This window comes from Notechis scutatus, chromosome 2 (genome assembly GCF_049901735.1).
Source record: "Notechis scutatus isolate UNSWTSFEM ecotype Mainland chromosome 2, rNotScu1.2, whole genome shotgun sequence".
NCBI classification, from domain to species: domain Eukaryota; kingdom Metazoa; phylum Chordata; class Lepidosauria; order Squamata; family Elapidae; genus Notechis; species Notechis scutatus.
This window is the reverse complement of record NC_142010.1, coordinates 134608351-134625717: the sequence shown is the minus strand read 5'-3', so window position 1 is coordinate 134625717 and position 17367 is coordinate 134608351. Positions and strand designations below refer to the sequence as shown.

At 44.2% G+C, this 17367-nt stretch overlaps 1 protein-coding gene across 9 annotated transcripts in view; it reads right to left on the bottom strand.

Annotated features, from left to right (window-relative positions):
• Nucleotides 1-3549: 3549 nt before the first annotated feature.
• The window catches only part of BAZ2A (bromodomain adjacent to zinc finger domain 2A), a 61668-nt gene continuing 47850 nt past the window's right edge, over nucleotides 3550-17367 (bottom strand). For all 9 annotated transcript variants that reach the window (XM_087956255.1, XM_087956256.1, XM_087956258.1 and 6 more), the window contains 10 exons: nucleotides 15685-16262; nucleotides 14422-14647; nucleotides 13750-13905; nucleotides 13502-13665; nucleotides 11840-12123; nucleotides 10922-11054; nucleotides 9652-9798; nucleotides 9136-9383; nucleotides 8726-8869; nucleotides 3550-7625 (listed from right to left, as the gene is read on the bottom strand). In XM_087956255.1, the coding sequence (XP_087812381.1) occupies nucleotides 7457-7625; nucleotides 8726-8869; nucleotides 9136-9383; nucleotides 9652-9798; nucleotides 10922-11054; nucleotides 11840-12123; nucleotides 13502-13665; nucleotides 13750-13905; nucleotides 14422-14647; nucleotides 15685-16262 (2249 nt within the window). In that variant the 3' untranslated portion in view covers nucleotides 3550-7456. The remainder of the gene's footprint in view (nucleotides 7626-8725; nucleotides 8870-9135; nucleotides 9384-9651; nucleotides 9799-10921; nucleotides 11055-11839; nucleotides 12124-13501; nucleotides 13666-13749; nucleotides 13906-14421; nucleotides 14648-15684; nucleotides 16263-17367) is intronic.

The following is a 17367-nucleotide window of genomic DNA, read 5'->3' as shown; positions in this document are numbered from 1 at the left end:
AACCCAACTGAGGATGGAACCTTGTTTGCCTTTATCCCATTTCTGACTCAAGACCTTCAGAACTCCCATTTTGAAGGTACTGGAATTCTTAAAGGCTTCCATTTGCCACAAACCCGAGGAAAGTTCCTGCCCATCTCTCCATTCATTGTACTGACTAGTTTTATTTATATACTTAGGGACTATTTGTACAGGTTTTTTTAATTGAGAAGTTTCTATTGTTTTGTATCCTCCATGCTACATACCACCAGGCCTGTTTCTCTCTCTCTCTCTCTCTCTCTCTCTTTCTCCTTTTTCTCTCTTTCTCAACCCTGTACAATTGCCCCCTCTGTGGAGCTCTGACTGGTCTCATTTTGAACAAATTTTTGTTTTGAAATAAAAGATGGAAAAAAAAAGTGCTATGCCTTGATTGTTTTAAGATTCACTTTTAAGAGGGAATTTGCACCTGATGATCATCAAATTATAGTAGGCCGTTTGCTAATATAAGAGCAATTGCCAAGATTTAATAGAGATTATTTGTTAATAACAGCTTCGGGTTATATTCAAGAAAAATCCTTTTGCATCCGTGGATGCTTTTCAGGCACTTTCTGTGAATTGGAAAACAGGCCAACTTCTGGCACAGTTTGCTCACTGCTGTGCTTCCGTCAGCTGTGGAGTTACAGGAATAACTGGTTAATTCTCCAGGCTGGAAATTGGGATACTGTCAGTTCTAGTCCTGCCTTTTGGCACAAAACCAGCTGGGTAACATGAGCCAGTCATTCTCTCAGCCCTGGGAAGGAGGCACTGACAAACCACTTCCGAAAAACCTTGCCAAGACGACTGCAAAGACTTGCCCAGACAGTTGCCAGGAATCGGCACTGATTCAAAGGCACACACAAACATTCATCATGTTCACAAGGAAGATGTACCTTTATGTGGCCAAGGAAAAAGGCATGAGTCCTAGGCTGAGGGATTCAAGACCTGTGCAAAAGGATGCAGGCTACTGAATGGGGCTCAGGGCCCCTTGTTCTTTAAGCCTAGGGGGCTAGCAAAAGCCACCCATTGAGCAGCGGAAGCAACGCACCAAAGCCAGAAGCTCTCAGATGTGAGGAACACTCTGCCTATAGCCCTTAACAGCCTGTGAACTAAAATCGGGTACCATCTTAAAGCCAAAGATTCCTGTTTACTAGTGACGAGAAAATACCATTGCACTGTGTGAGAACTTAATTTCCAGCTGAATCAAAGTTTTATTAATGTACTCTTCTGTGTATAACTCAGAGCTATGAAAACGTGTCCAACTGCTTACTGTGTGAAGAATGTGGATAAGAAAACCTCATTATAGGAACATCTCAGGTGCTCAAGTAGTTCACTTATCCTTTCAGGCCAAATGGAAGTACTTTGCCCCAGGCAAATTATAGACTTGATGGTGCAAAGGAGTGTGGTAACCACAGCTTTTAAGGGGGAAAGAACAGCTATATTTTTGGAGCTCTTTTTGCAGCTATCAACTATTCAAAGTCAGCAGGCCATTAAGTATTTGCGGCAGGAAGGGAGGCTAGAACAGACCATCTTTCCCTCGCTGGCAATTCCCCACACTAATTGGAAATAAAATGGTAAAGACAGGGAGTTTGAGTTGCTCTGGATTGGCTTTTCCTGTAGGACCAAATTAAGCCATTAACTGTTTGTGGTGAAAATACCTTTCCCAGAGTAGAACAATCATTGTTAAATCTGATTGCTTTGTAATAGGTTGCATGATTCAGCCTTTTTTTTGCCAAGGGGAAAAGTCAACTAGCCTGTTCTGCAGGCAAACGAAAATGGCCCACGAAAATGGCCCACAAAAATGGAACGTTATTTTGACAGAGAACTTTTTACCTTGGGTTGGGGGAGGTCAGATAGCAACAGGTGGTGTGATGGAATAGCTTTCGTCTCATACACAGGGCAAGATAATCCAGTTTTGGATTTGCTGGATTGGAAGCCAGTTGGGTGATTTGGGGCCAGTCCTTTTCTCTTAGCCCTGGGAAGGGTGCAGGGCAAAATAATAGCTAAAGGTAGTGCCAGTAACCCTTAAAAAAAGATCAGGTTCCAGTCCTGAATCTTTCTAAGCACTTTAGATCTCACTTATCATACTATTGTACACAGCTTTGCTTGTGACTCGTCTGGTACTGACTGAACGCAAAAGATGAGATTTAATGGGACGTTTAAACAGCCATTGCTCTCTACCTGAAATCTTCTCTTGTGGGAGCAGTAACATGCGTGTGAGAACATGTCTGTAAACACAGCCTGAGATTTTGCAAAGTAGCGAGCAAACCAGTATGTGCTGTGTGCAGCCACTGGCAACATAAAGGATTTAGCTTTTGCCAGTCTTAAAATTGCAGAATTTATTTGGGTGTGTGTGTATTTTTAGTACCTGTAATTGGCAATACAAATTCTAAAGGATGAAGACAAAAAATTGAGAAATTCGTTTCCTAATTAAAGTTACTCATGCTCTTTCTCAAAAGCTTTCAAAGAAGTTGTAGTATACTGTAGTGAACAGTGCCAACTAATCCCCAAGCATTCAAAATGAGCAACATTGGCTATTTACATACTTTTGTTCCAGGCAACTACATCATCGTGAGATGAAGGGCTACAGTTCTGATACCAGTTCTGTAGTTCATGCAGTGGAGAACTGCAGGTCCTGAGGCTGCCCCTGGCCAGACTACTGAAATTCACGGCCAGAAAAGTAGAAAATGAGAATTGTGATTCTTTACCCATTCCTAGCATGGAATGCAGAAGAAATGTGCCTTAAAGACTGAGCCCTAAAATAGAATTTAGACTATGCAAAGGGTTTTTAAATGGCTCTTGAAAAACTTTCAGAAGTCTTTCAGGGCATTTTGAATTGAAAACATATTTTGGGTTGGGTAAATTGAAATGCTTTATACACCGTAACATCAGGGAAAACATGAAATAGTTCTGAACGGTCTTCATTCATCTATTCTGTATTCTTGCTTGCCCGTTGCACTTCCATCTCAAACAAACAGAGCAGTCCCTGCCCAGCCCTCATTTGGGCAGCAAAATGTCTTTAGCTCAATTGACGCTTGATAATGGCCAGGGTGCCTGGGAGCTTCTCCAAGGTAAGTGCATGGCAGACCTAGCTCCCTTTTCCACCGCTCAAGAGGAAGAGATGGAAGGTCAGGCTGATCTTTTCACTTCAACTCAAAAGGCAGGAGGAGAGAAGAAAAACCAGAAGTGGTAACTGCAAAGACTGCACTTCTTTTTAAGACAAATGTACAAAAGCCTAGTTTTAAACCAATTACATTTCCTAGAAATCTTTTTTTTAATTTTCTTGGGCCCCTGTGATTTCACCAGACATTATGAATGTATTTATCAAGCATTTGCTTCAACATTAGCAGCTAAGCCCTTTTACAAAACAATATGCTGAAGTCTTGTCAGGATTGAACCCGCATCTCATCGGCCTAGCTGTCTCTTAACTGGCCCCAGGGTGCATTGCGTAAGAGAGCAGAGGAGGGGAGGCCCAAGCAGATGCATCCCCCCCCCCAGCAGGGATGATCACAGAGAAAAGACAACATTCTCAGGCAGTTTCTTCTCTATCAAACATTGGGTTGTTTTTGTTTATTCTTTGAAACTTGACAAGCACTCTAACATCTGTACTTGTGGAAACATCACAAGGAAACAAACAAGAATTCTAGACTTTTTTTCTTCCTTTTAAACCTTATTAAAAATGAGGTTGGTCCTAAAAATATAGAAAGAAATCAATTTAAATTCACAAAAAACTGTACATTATCAAAAATTCACTAAAACAAACACATTTGGTTATTTCATATAAAAAAGTTTGATTTTCCCCCTCCCCTTCCTGCTGTTCAGAATATCTCACAGGATGATGGGTTAGTTGGTTCCTTTCCGATACCAAATTAAGATGAAAGGGGAAGAAAAAGCCAGTGGTTGAATGATAAGGCCAATTCTAGTTGCAATTCTTAAATTCCAAAAACCATGTAACTTTCAACAAACAAGTTTTTTTTTAATAAACTGATTGAAAAGACCATATCCCTTAATGAAGATCAAGATTAGGTCAAACCTGGATTCCTTCTTTTAAGGAGTGTGAGGCTTTGAATCTATAAATCTAATGTTTCTATAACAAAAAGGAAACCCCAAAACCAAAACCATGAAACTCTAAATTAAAAACCAAAAATTAACACCTCCAACTCTAGAGTTCTCTCATGACTGGTGAAAAAAACAAACCCCAAATGATCCAGGAAAAAAAATTACTAAAAACCCACCAAAAGAAGTTTTGTTACAGCACATTTAGATAAAATATAAATATTTATGCATAATATAAAGTCAGTTTCAAATAGACTTCAACTCTACCTCTTTATTTTAAAAGCCAAAAAACAAAATCCCCAAATTTAAAATAAAAGATTGAGGTTATTTGATATAAAAAGGCTACGTTTTGTTGAAAACAATTGGGAAGGAAAGTGAGGTTGGGGTGGAGGAAGCACAGTACGGGAGGTTTCCGTCTCCAGGTTATATCACCTGTGGTTACATTTTACTTACATCAGTGCTCTTGCAATTGGATTGGTTGACGCGGATTGAGGCGAAAACACCCACACACGTGCACACGCACACACACACACTCACACACACCCTTATATCACTCTGATGTAGCACAGGTGGATATCAGGGAGAAAGCCATCTCCTAATAGGACCCTGCCAGCCAAGTGTCTGCCCCAAGTGATACCCGTAATTATAATGGTTTGAGGAGCCAGGCTGGATATGAAAGCAGCAAGGGAGGAAAGGTTCCAGGGGGTGGCTTTCTACGCCTCTGATCCACCAAACAGTGGTGGAAGGAAAATGGAAGAACCAAATTATTTCCTCTGAACAGTCAACCTACACTTTCTGGAGGGTGCCTCAGCACAGGGCTTGCCCAATTCTGCTTCTGGGAGCAGACACTGGCCAAGCGCCAAACAGCAGGGCCCTCGTCGTAGTGCGCCTGGGTTATGGTTTCTCCCAGTGTGCAGCTCCTGAACAGAGCCCAGGCCAGGGAACAGGTTCTCTGGTAACTCTCACATTCGGTGGGGAATGGGATCTCCTGGGTCATGCTGGAGTCCAGGTTGCAAACAGGCCTCAACCCATCATCAAGGAATGACTGAGAGGTTACGCTGGGACTGAAAAAGAATTGGCCAATTTATCTTGCCTTTCGTCCTATAAAAGTTCTGGGGGGGGTGGGGGGAGAGGTTTTTTTTTCCTTTTTTTTTCTTTTAAAGGACCAACCAGCCAACTGGTAAATGCACTGTCATGCAAGTGTGTATACACACACATTTACATACACAGGCATGTATGGAGATGGAGCCTTTGTTGTGACCACAATCTACTTCTTGCTTCAATAAGAGACAAACAAGGGAGGGAATGACTTAAGAGATTGGCTTCAACTGCTATTTGAATCTGGCAAGTCTCTAGCACCAGACACCCAAATGCACAGGAACAAATGACAAACTGGTAAAAATGATGTGCAGGAAAACTACTGTGGTTGGATTAAATCAAAATTTTGCTTCCTCCTTTCAAAACATTCAAAACTATGTTCAAATATAGAGTAGGTTAAAATATTCACACGTGGTATGTGTATAAATTAAATACTATATAGAAAATGTAGATCAAAAAGAAAAGGAAACATGTATAAACAGGTTTGGATCTTTAAACAAGTCAACTATGGATATTACACAAAGATGTCCAGCTGAGTACTGCTCTATTTCCAATTTTTCTGCTTTTTGTTTAAAGACATGAAGCAATAGCTTGTATCACACATCATGAGATACAAAGATTTCTACTTTGCCTTCACGGCCTTATAATCCAAAGCTGCATTTAGGCTAAGTCTCAGCTTTAATAATCAAAGAAGGCTGCACTTTAGATCACATATATTAAAATATGGTGAGGAAATAGAAACCTAACATAGAAGGAAACAGTGACAATCCTCTATCATCTTGTTGAGGTCCAGAAAGCTACTGAAGAATGAAAGGATTGTATTCCTTCCATTACAATGGAGACAATCTCACAACTTTCTCAAAAGAGAAGCAACCTTACAATAGATTATGGTAGTCACATGCCAAGGCAGGAAACAAACAGTCCTGCCACACATACACAGAGATGGCAAATCATGCTTTGTAGACAGAAGCTATCCCTGAGGAATAACCCTGGGGCAGAGTTGGATGGGGAGAACTGTGGACATTCAAATAAGGATGAGATCCCATAATATGATCTTCAGAAGAACTGGCACTGATCATCCAAAAGCCAGTTCCTCTAAGAATGTTGACTGGAGCAGCCCAGTTTTGCAAGCTTGTATACTTTGGTCCCCCATAGGCCCAGGGAGTCATTCCAGCATATTGCCCGCTATTGGAGGGAAAATGAACTGTATGAACACTAGACAAAGCAACTTCTGTCTATAGTAATTTCATTGAGTGCCTCTGTGGAGAGATCAGGAGGGGGAAGAGTGTAAAGATTAGTCCAGGTTAATCATCATTTGCACACCTACAGAAAAATACAATCTGAGTGATACTGGCTGCTTAGTGGATTACTGCTGTGTGGATTATTTCTATTTTGTTGCATTGTTTCCTTAGAAATAAAATTCGGAGCAACTCAGTAACTCTAAGCAACTTTGGGTTAAATGGGATAGTTGATGGACATTAATCTAATCCGGCAATATAACCCTACCCACTCCTAACTTTTCATACAGAGGCTCCTATTTGGATACCTCTCCAGCGAAGGGGGACGTCATCTTTGACTACAAGGACTGGGCACCCTCATGGGCAGAGTCCCCCAAGATCCTTTCCCAACAATGCACATACCAACTCTAAACTCTACTCTCGGGTTCAGAAAAGGAAACCGGGCTAGAAAGAAAATGTTGGCCATGGAAATGAAGGCTCTTCTGAAAGGGGAAAAGCAGGGTGGGGGGGGGGGGGGGGTGAGGCAGAGTTGGGAGGGGCAAGGGGAAGAGAAGCAGCATGTTTTAGTTTTGTCAAGGTTGTCATTCCCAGAGGCAGGAGTGATCTGCTTTTATACATTTCAATGAGAATCTAAAAAGGAGGAAAACTTAACGTCCACATTACTGGCCATTAATGCATGGTACTGACACTGCACAGAAAAAAAGTGTTCTTACACATTCACTAAGAACTATTGCTATTATTAAATAGCCCCAGCTAAGGTGGGGATGTGGGTGGTGGTTGTTGTTGTTGTTGTTGTTGTTGTTTTTCCATTTTGAAAAAAGGAGAGAGAGATATATTTTATTTGGCTTATACAGTCAGAGTTTGTGTTGCTTGGAGTGAAGAGAATCAAGGCGTGATGTTAAATGCCAATCCAAGTCCAGTCATTGTGAAGGGGAAAAAATTAAATCAGCAGGTAGCAAGGTGAGCTCCAGAAGAGACAAGTGTGCAGCCCAGGGTAAAAGGGGAGGCACTTTCTCCTTTGGCTCCTTGCACTTCTCCCCGTTCTGCCAGCTTCACGGGTTTGTCTCATGGTTTCCCTGATAAAATTCCTCCCACCGGCTCTCAAAAAACTGGCGCATGGCCAGCCCCGCCTTGCCCACCTCTGACTCATCTTCATTAAAGGTCCGGCAGTTGTCAAATACCAGGGCAGCATCAGCAGCAAACTCCTCACAACTGCTGTATCTGTGGGTGACAAAAAAGCAAGGGTGAGTGTTAAGAGTACGGCACCGAGACACAACAGTGTCTATTATTGAGAATCTCCTTTTTTGCAATAGCTCCATCCTCCTTTTTTCATTCCTTCACACAACTGCTGCCAATGTTTGACACGTCTTTCTAAGTTTAAAGTAGACCATACATAATTGCATTTAGCAACTCCCCCAAACCTGCCCAGTCTCTTCAAATAGGCACTAGAACAGTGATGCTGTGGAGAGAATGTTCTAGTGCCGTGATGGCGAACCTGTGGCACAAGTGCCACAGGTGGCACACAGCCATTTGTGCCGGCACGTGAGCTGCAGGCAAACTTGCCTCACAGCTGATTTTCGGCTGGTTTGAGGTCTTTTTCGGCCTCCCAGAGGCTTCAGGAAGGCTTTTGCAGGCTTTTCAGGCCCATTTCATCACTTCTGGTAATTCTGGAAAAATAGGAAGTGACGAAACTCGCCTAGTTTTTGGCCTGAAAAGCCTGCAAAAGCCTTCCTGAAGCCTCTGGGAGGCCGAAAAAGACCTCAAACCAGCCGAAAATCAGCTGTGAGGCAAGTTTGCCTGCAGCTCACGTGCCGGCACAAATGGCTCTGTGTGCCACAGGTTTGCCATCACGGCACTAGAACATTCTCTCCACAGCATCACTCTTTCCAGAAGCTTTGAAGTGGACCACCAAGACAGCTAACCCTCCCTTTCCCAAACGGAGAGAAATGGAAATCCCTGCCCCCATCCCTGCCCTCCATTCTCCATCAGTTGCACAGCCCTGAAACAGACGGGAAGTGCAAGTATTCTTTGAAGGAGCGGCAGTTAATCCTTTACTAGGAACAAGCCAGCAGGTATGGGATGTTGCATGGGATCACAGAATGCCTATCCTAGCTCCAACCAGGATAAAGGTATCACTTAGCTATGGTACAAATGTGCTCCTCACAGCCCCTTTATGTAAACTGAAGCAGTCGGTTACTTAAATGGTCACTTACCGACAGCTGTATCTATTGATAGGGGAAGAAAGGGGAGGAAAGGAGGGTCACTTGGCAATTCCAAATGCCTTGCCCTGGCTTTATTCACAAGTCCTGCCATGTACTCACCCACCACGCAACAGCTGGGCCCTCATGGTGGCAAAGTCCATAGGATTCTTGATGATCTTCCGATAGCCAGGCACTAGCCGGGGGTTAACAGGCTCCAAGAAAGGCCAAGCAGCTTCATGGGATTCCATCTCCATCAAGATGATCCTGACAAAAGGAAGAGCCAACATGGGAGTGGCACTGAAGGGAACAATTCTGGCCAGAAACGAGGAGAGTCATTTGCCCTCTTTTAATCCAGAAACTCACTTTTAAGTGACAGCTCTCTCTGGTCCCTGTCTCTCTCCCTCCCTCCCTCCTTATTAAACTTTTGTCAATGCATAACCTGAGCCCGTCCCCACCTTTTCCAACTCTCTCTGGGAAAATGTCCCATAAACCTCCCCCCTGACCCTAATTTGCAGAGGAGAAACACCTACTCGCAGAAGGTCAGGTCAGCATTCTGGCCTCGGGGAGACACTCTTCTTCGTTTGGAGGGAGAGAGACCTTCACCTGAGTAGCGAGGGGATGCATTTGCCAGGATACTGTGCTGTTGGGTGCCACCTGCAGCTGCTACCCGAGATCGAGGGCTGAGCTCTTCCTTTCCCCCAAAAGGTCCAGAAGTGCCACTTTTCCGCTTCTTGCCCCGTCGTGGAGAGCCGCACTCATCCTGATACCCTCCTTGCATCTGCATCGTGAGAAAGTCGGGGGGTAGGGAAGGAGAGAGGAGAGAAAAACTATCAAGTCCCAGGCTAGGAGTCCACTTCGGTGAAGCCAATGCTATCATCTGCCAGTAAACATTGCCGGCTTCCTGACAGGGAATCAACGCATGGTATCCCACCCCTTCTCCCCTGCAACACACGAAGGCGCTCAGTGGGAACGAAAGAAAACATTGCCAACCCAGGAAAAACCAGGGACTTGGAGACAAAACAAAAGGCATCATAAAAAGTGAGTACCTGAGCGATGCAGAGAGAGCAGAACCAATCCCCATCTGGCACCTCCGTCATCTTGGGTCGGTGGCAATAGAGGTGGCAGCCACGGTCACAGCTATCACACAACAGCAGGTTCTCATCATCATCCCCTTTTCGGCACACAAGGCAGGTCTGGAAAGCAGGGAAGACAAAAATGGGTAACTCCAAATCTCTTCACAAGGTGAATAAGACACTCTTAACAGGATTTCCTATTCCCTGTCATGCCCCCCTGTCAGAGACTGAATCTGAGGGGGAAGGTGAGCTGGCCTGGCTCAGTTGGCCTTGGAGGAAACTGGGGAAGGGCCGAGTCAATCCAGGCAAGGCTTTTCTGAATTAACAAGGCCTGCAGACAGAGGGGAGGAGGAGGAGAGACAGAGCTCAGGAGAAGAACATGGACTAGCCCCTCCTGATCTTAGAACAAGGAGGGAAGGCGAGATCAAGGCAGACTGAGCAGGCTACGAGGGAGGAAAGTGCCCTGCCCCCTTTCACAAGGCACACCTGGGGACTGAGGTGTAAGGAGGTGCCAATGGGAGGGGCATTTGTCGGGAACAAGCCTTGAATCTGGGGAGCCTCATGTGCACTTGCCGATGCCTGGTGATTGTGTACTCTGTCTTGTGGGGCTTGCCCAGTTTGACTGCTTCGGTGAACTTCTTGCTCTGGCTGCTGTTTGGCTAACCTGGCTTATTGGATTGCTGGCCCTATTTGGCTAACCTGGCTTATTGGACTGCTGGCCCTGGTTGGTTTGGCTAACCTGGCTTACTGGATACTCGCAGCCAGAGGCTGCTGAAGGTGCATGTGAGAGCTTTGCTCCAGGACCTGTAATGAATGTGGGGACGTTTGGGGGCACAGTTGGAGCAATAAAGGGGAGTTAGACCGGTTCTCTGGTTGTGTTGCTTTCATGCCACGCCCTGGGTCATCACATTCTCTTTCCCCAAAGTGAAGCACCTTCTCACACCTTCTCAAAGCTGAGCTCCTTCAAGATAAAATTCATCCCAGGTTCAATCTTTGCTTGAGAAATACCTCTTTTGAACAGAGATACCATCTTACAAATTCAACAATTTTTTTTTTTTTTTAAATCTGGTTAGTGTTGGTTCAACCACATACAGGCCAAATAAACAAGCCAGAAGAATAATCACTAATACTTTTTTCTGCACCAAAGCATTTCACAGGCGTCTTAACTGGCTTGGATAGCTCCTTTGGACTTGGGTTGTACTTCCTACCCTAAAACTCTTTTAGCCCAATGCCCCTTCCTCACCGCTCTGACAACTGATTTCTCCCATGCGATAGAGCGCTCCAGTTGGTAGATGCACAAAGAGACTTGTGCTGCACTATGGCATCTTTCCAAAGTCTGGCGCCACATTCGCATCCGTGGAGTGATTTCATATGTGCTGCAAAACAAAAATAATTGTTAGATGAGGAATATCAATTTCAGTCAACAAAATATATGTTTAATGAAGTGACATCAAAGAACTTTCTTTGTAGAAGGTCAATTTGGCCCCACTATTCCTAGGAAGCCTATAAGAGGTAATGAAAGGATGTGGCTGGGCTGCCCACAGCCTGAGTACAGTTTTTTTAAATAATCCTACTCTATTTAGATACAGCAATACAATTTGTTGTTCCAAAGACTACAAAGAACTTCTAGCCTTGTCACTTAAACTGCCTTTGATTTTTAGTTCTCAGAATCTTCCAAAAGATTAATTCCTAAAAAGCCTTAGCTTATGAACATGTATCTTTTCAGTAAATGTTAGGCCATTTGAAGAATGCTGACATTTTCAGCATTACCAGGGCACGGAAAACAACCATTTACGATGGGTGTGGATGCTTTGCAGGCCATTAATAACCCATTTCATGGCCATCATAAAACGACTGGTTGTTAAGCGAGAACTACCTGTACTTGGTTCTATCCCATTAAACCAAGTTTTCTGCTCCTCTGTGAATTAGCTGCCATTGCACAAACAACAGCAGTGTTGTCTTTTCATATCCTTCTATAACCTTAAATCTGGCGATTGGCCTAAAAACCAATCATTCTAAAAAGATCACATCATGCCAATCTACTGAAATGTAAAAACCAAATCAACTGATTTTTGGGATTCCTAACCCTCTGGTTTTAACAACCTGGATATAGAATCATGGATATAAATTCGCCAATTCAGTCATTAAAGAAGACACCCACATTTCTGTGGTACTCTGCTCCAAGGTATCGGGGTTATTCAGCAAAGCTTTTTCTACCACCACATCATGCGGGGGCCAGAGAGGTTCTCTGAGGTATCTCCGTTCCAAGTTCTGCTCCAGGTCTTCAAGACGGAGCACCGCAAGATCCAGAGGGTTGTTAGATTCACGCTGCAGGGCAGGTCCCTCTCGCTTGTTTTTTACGGTGATGTCTTCCAGGAGTTCTAGTTCACGTTCACAGTACCGCAAGTCTTTCCTAACAGAATCAGGATCTGGGCTCGTCCAGCCCTTGAGGGAAGGCAAAAAATCCAAATCAAAATGATGAACAAAAAAATATTCAGAAGAAATAATTACAGCACAAACTATGAACTCTCAGAAGCAATTTGGAATGTTTCCCCAAATAATGATTCAACCCAGTCCTCATAACTACTCTTTGGTATTTCAGACTATGCTGTTCCTCTCTGTCGCTGCCCCTCGGAAGCTTCACTTCAAAGAGCGATGACACTCATGGCACAGGAGTTCTCAGTAAGATTTAGATGGAGTTCTGGTATTCTAGAATGAAAAGCACTTCCAAAATAAAATCTACTTATCTAAACAAGAGAGCCTAAATTATGACTACAGAAAAGGAAGTGTTCATGCGACTGTAATTTGCCAAGGAAAAACAACCAGGGGTGGGGTGCTACCGGTTCTCACTGGCACGGGCAAACCAGTTGTTGATTTTATGGCCAGTTTGGTGAACCGGCAAATCCCATCCTGCCCCCCACCCCCCAGCCCTCCCAAGAGTCCCTACGCAGCCTGTTTTGGATCAATAGGTAAGTGCAGGGCATGTGCGGAGGCTCAGGGAGAGTGAAAAATGGGCTTCCCGTTTCTGGCCTCCAGAGAGTCTCTGGAGTCCGGAGAGGCCATTTTTGCCCTCCTGGATGCTCAAGGAAAGCCTCCGTAACCTGGGAAGTACACAAAAAAATGGGCCTCCCAGGGGGCCCATTTCCAGCCTCCAGAGAGCCTCCGGAACCTGGGGAGGGCGCAAACGTCCCCCCCACCTGCCATGGTGCAGGAGGCCAACTAGGTCACGCCTACCATGGCCATGCCCATCCAGCAACCGGGCAGAGAAACGGTTGTTAAAAAATTTTTGAAGCCCACCCGTGAAAGTAAATATATTCAAAATACTGACAATAACAAAAATCAAGTAGTATTTTGCAGATTCATATAGCTGCACAGATTCGAATTCAGTGCAACTGTCTACCAGGAGAGTAACATCAGTAAGTTAAGAATGAAAATTTTCAGATGGCCTGGAGGATTTCTTCTAGTGCTCCGAGTTCTAATCCTCAAAACCTAACTTCGTTTAGCATTGAATGGTTATTTTCAGGTTGACCTTTGGAATCTAAGCACATCCTTCATCACCCTAGTCAAATGTCTATGGAGATTCTCAGTCATCCCGGTCCTGGTTGTCCCAAAGGTGCTTTTTCAAGAGGCAACTGGACTTCCTGGTTTTTCTTTGAAGGCATTTCGCTTCTCATCCAAGAAGCAGAGCTGAAGAAGCTTCTTGGATGAGAAGCAAAACATCTTAAAAGAAAAACCAGAAAGACCAGTTCCCTCTTGGGATCCTGGTGAAAGGGCATATACCACTGTCAACAGGGCTGTAGCTTCACAGAATCTTAGCACTTACTCGAATCTGTAGATCAGCCAAGAGCACCCGCTGCTCAAGCTCTTCCACCCACTGAAGCACTGAGAGGTCCATCTCAAGGGCACGCTCAGATATGGACCACTGCACCAGGGCTTCCTGAGAGATTAGGTGGCTGGCAGCCTCAGAATGAATCCTGAAGATGGGATCTAGATAGGAAGGCCATAAAAGTCCATCAAAAAGATCAAGCTTTTCGCTCATAGGCACCGGACCGCAGAATGGGTATTTCTTACCGTTGGCAGCTCGGGCACACACATCCCGTAGATAATCCTTGTGCTTGGTAAGGTGCTTATGCAGGGCTTTCTCCCGGATGCCTCGTGGGTGTAGTACCTCCACCACAGCTTCCAGCTCCTCTGAATCCTGCAACCACCACCAGCCACTCTGCATCTCTGCAAGGGAGGAATAGAACAAGCTTGGAGCCTGGTGCCTTCCCAAAATTGCCAATGCCAATAGAAGCGAATATGAATGGCTCAGGTTTGAACTGTGGAACCCTCTTTGAGCTTGGTTGTTTGCTTGCAGTTGTTTTCATTATCCAATTCCATTTCATCATCAGTGTGCACTGAAGATCTACTTAGCAAGCAAACAACCACTACAAGATGATTGACATCATGGCATATCCAATGTTATCCACAGTTTGAGTACACTGACAAAAATGTATACATTTGCGCATGTGCGTGCGTGTTAAAAAGCATGTTTCCCCCATCACCAAAAAGTTTCTTGTCCCTTAGTTACTGAATGGAACACAACTTAGTTGTGCATCTCCTACACATATCACTGAACTAATCCTCCCAACTATGCTTCTGCAAAACAGAAAACATTATTTTTTTTCACTCTCTCTTTCTCTGACGTGCCTTTAAAGAATCCAGTATACAGACCAGGAACTCGCAGGCGTGTTTGTCACTTACCAGGAGGTATAGGCTGTGCTGTCAGCTGTGTCAAATATTTCTGCTCAATTTGTTTGAAAAGTTTAGTGGGGGGGCGACCCCTTCGCCTTGGCTGCCCTACAGGTTCAAGGGTCTTTTTGGAATTGTCCTTGGCTCTGGAGCAAGCGCTGTGGACCCTGGAGCTGGAATGCAATGGAGTAGAGGAGAGTGGTGGCAATGCTGGGCTAGAGGTGGAATAGCCATTCAGCTGTGGGAGGGAAAAATTCAAAAAACATTTGCATTAAGCATTGCTACAAGAAGCATAACAACACTGACAAAAGAATGACATCATTAGAGAATTGGAAGGAAGCTTAGAGGATGCCAAGTCCAATGCCTTGATCGGTATAGGTTTCTCTAGAGCATCTTTCACAGATGACCATCTTGTCTCTGCCTGAAGACTACTAGTGGTCAACATCATCATCGTTTTATTTGGTGTTTTGTTTCACTGGCTGACAGCTCATAGATTCAGGGAATTCCTCCTGATATTAGTCTGAACCTCCATCCATGTACTTTTAACCCATGTTTAAAATCTTACAGAAAACAAGCCCTCTCCTTTCTCTGTTTAACAGCCCTTCGGATATTTTATGCTGTCATATCTCCCACTCAGTCATCTTTTCACTAGGCTAAACATAGGCACATTCTTTAAGGGTTCTCATTGGGTTTGGTTTCCAGGTCCTTTGCCATCAAGGCATCCTTCTTCAGAATTTGCTCCAGTTTGTCACTGTCTTTTTTGATCTGTTGTATCTAGAATTGGACTCAGCACCACACGTGGGGTCTGACCAAGGTAGAGTAGAACAACTTCCTTTGGTTATCTGGACTCTCTTCTGTTAATGTACCCCAAGATGCTTTAGCAGCTGCATCAACTACTGGCTCAAGCTTCATTGGCGGCCAAGAAAGACACCCAGAAGTCTTTCCCATGTACTACTACTGCCAAGCCAAGGCTCCTCTACTCTACATTTGTGCCATAGAATTGTCCTACTTGTTTTGTTCTTCTAAAGACATTTTAAAAAAAGGTTAAATGTCTTCCCTGCAAATTCCCATCCCCATTCTTAAGGGAATGAATCTTACATGGTGCTAATAGTTGATCTCCAAACCCAAAAAGTTCCAAGCCTTTGTCTCAGAAATGAATAAAGCTTTACCACCCAACTCCTTTATACCCGCGGGAACGATTTCCTTCTGCTGATTCACACCAGGTTAGAAGTGGAGCTCGCGTTTCATAAGGAGAAGCTTCTAGGCTGCACTCACCTGCTGAGCTGAAGTCTTTGACTGGTCCTTAGTAGATGGCTTGCAGAGCTGTGAAGTTCGAGAAGGGCGCTCAGTGGAAGGAGCAAGTGAAGAGTCATTGCAGGGCGTCCTAGGCAGCAAATTGAACCAGGTCACCTGTGTTTCTGTGATACTTTCATCATCCGCTGTAGAGTCTGGCAGATCGTCTGGGGGTAACTGATCCCCTTTGCCAGGGCTACTGTCTGGGGTGAGCACGGAGCTGTTAAACAATGAAGAGGCCTGCTGTGTCTGGCTGAGCCAAGATAGAAAGGCTGACTGACTGAGGTCGTGCTGAGACTGGCCCAGAGACACTGGATCTTCCAAAAACCCATTGACAGACAAGGGTGTGGGCTCTGGCAACTTCGATTCCAGATGCTCTGGTGGTGACATGCCTACGTTGCCTCTCCACGGCCAACTCCACGATCTTGAAGTTGTGCAGTTCATATAATCAGGATCTGAGGGTGTGTCACTGTTCTCCTTTTTGATTGACGGTGCTTCGTGTTCTTCTTCTTTCAGAGCCTCTCCTTTTTCCAAAGAATTCTTGGACACGGGGAGGGACGCTGCTTGGGGGAACAGCAAAGCAGAGAAGTTGAGTAACTTTCACCACTAGGTGGTGCTCAAATCTACTGAAGTGAAAGAGACAACAGAATCTAGATGTCCCAGTGAAGCAACACAGTATACTACCAACAGCATTTAAAAACCCCTCTTTTTACAACCCTGCCTGCAATCCCTTAATTTGGGGTAGAATCGGGATAACTGAATGGAGTTGAGCATTTACTGGCCAGATACTCTTCCTGATGCCACACGAAGTTCGCAGCATATTTTTTTTCTTTGCTTTCTAGAAGAAAAGAATCTGCTGCTACGTAGAATTTAATTCTCAACCTTCTGATTGGGAGGTGTCTTCACCCCTAGGCCACCATGCCACTCACTGCCAACAGTATCTATGCCAATGAAAGTAAACCCCCCCCCCAAAATCTCCACTTGCCAGATATATGTTGCAAGGTAGATGTCAGACTAGAAAAATGACAGACTGTTCTAGAAGGGGAAAAATGGGACAAAGAAAATATTAAGTACTTTCTTCTTCCCATTATAAAGTATGCTCTTACAATTTTTTTTCAACTGACAGCATGATGGTCTAATTGTATATACAACCAAAATCCAGAGAGCAAATTGGTCAATGATAATATGTTTCAGTGGTGGAGTTAATTAAGGGAAGCACTGTAACACACTATTCTTTATTTTCTATTCTTCTATCCTAAATACCAGACTGACATTACACTTCTTTAAATTTGTCTTATTAGTTGTTATCTACTGCCAATGGCAGCCATCCTGCTCCTTGGGTGCCAGTAATGAATGTGTTTTGTTTACAAGTAGTCCTCCTACCATTTGGGGTTAGGACAACTTGAAAAAAGTTACCAGTCCTTAAAGTTACATCTGCTGTATCACCTCTGTGGTCCCATGATTGCATTTCAAGTGCTTGGCAACTGGCTCACATTTATGACTGATTGCAGCATTCCATGGTCAGGTGATAGCATTCTGTGATGCTTTCTGCCATTTTCCAGCAAAAAACAATCCAATGGATAAAATGGATTCGCACTTACAACCATGTGGTTCACTTAACAAATGTGGCAACTCACTTAACAACCACCATAAAAACAGTCACAT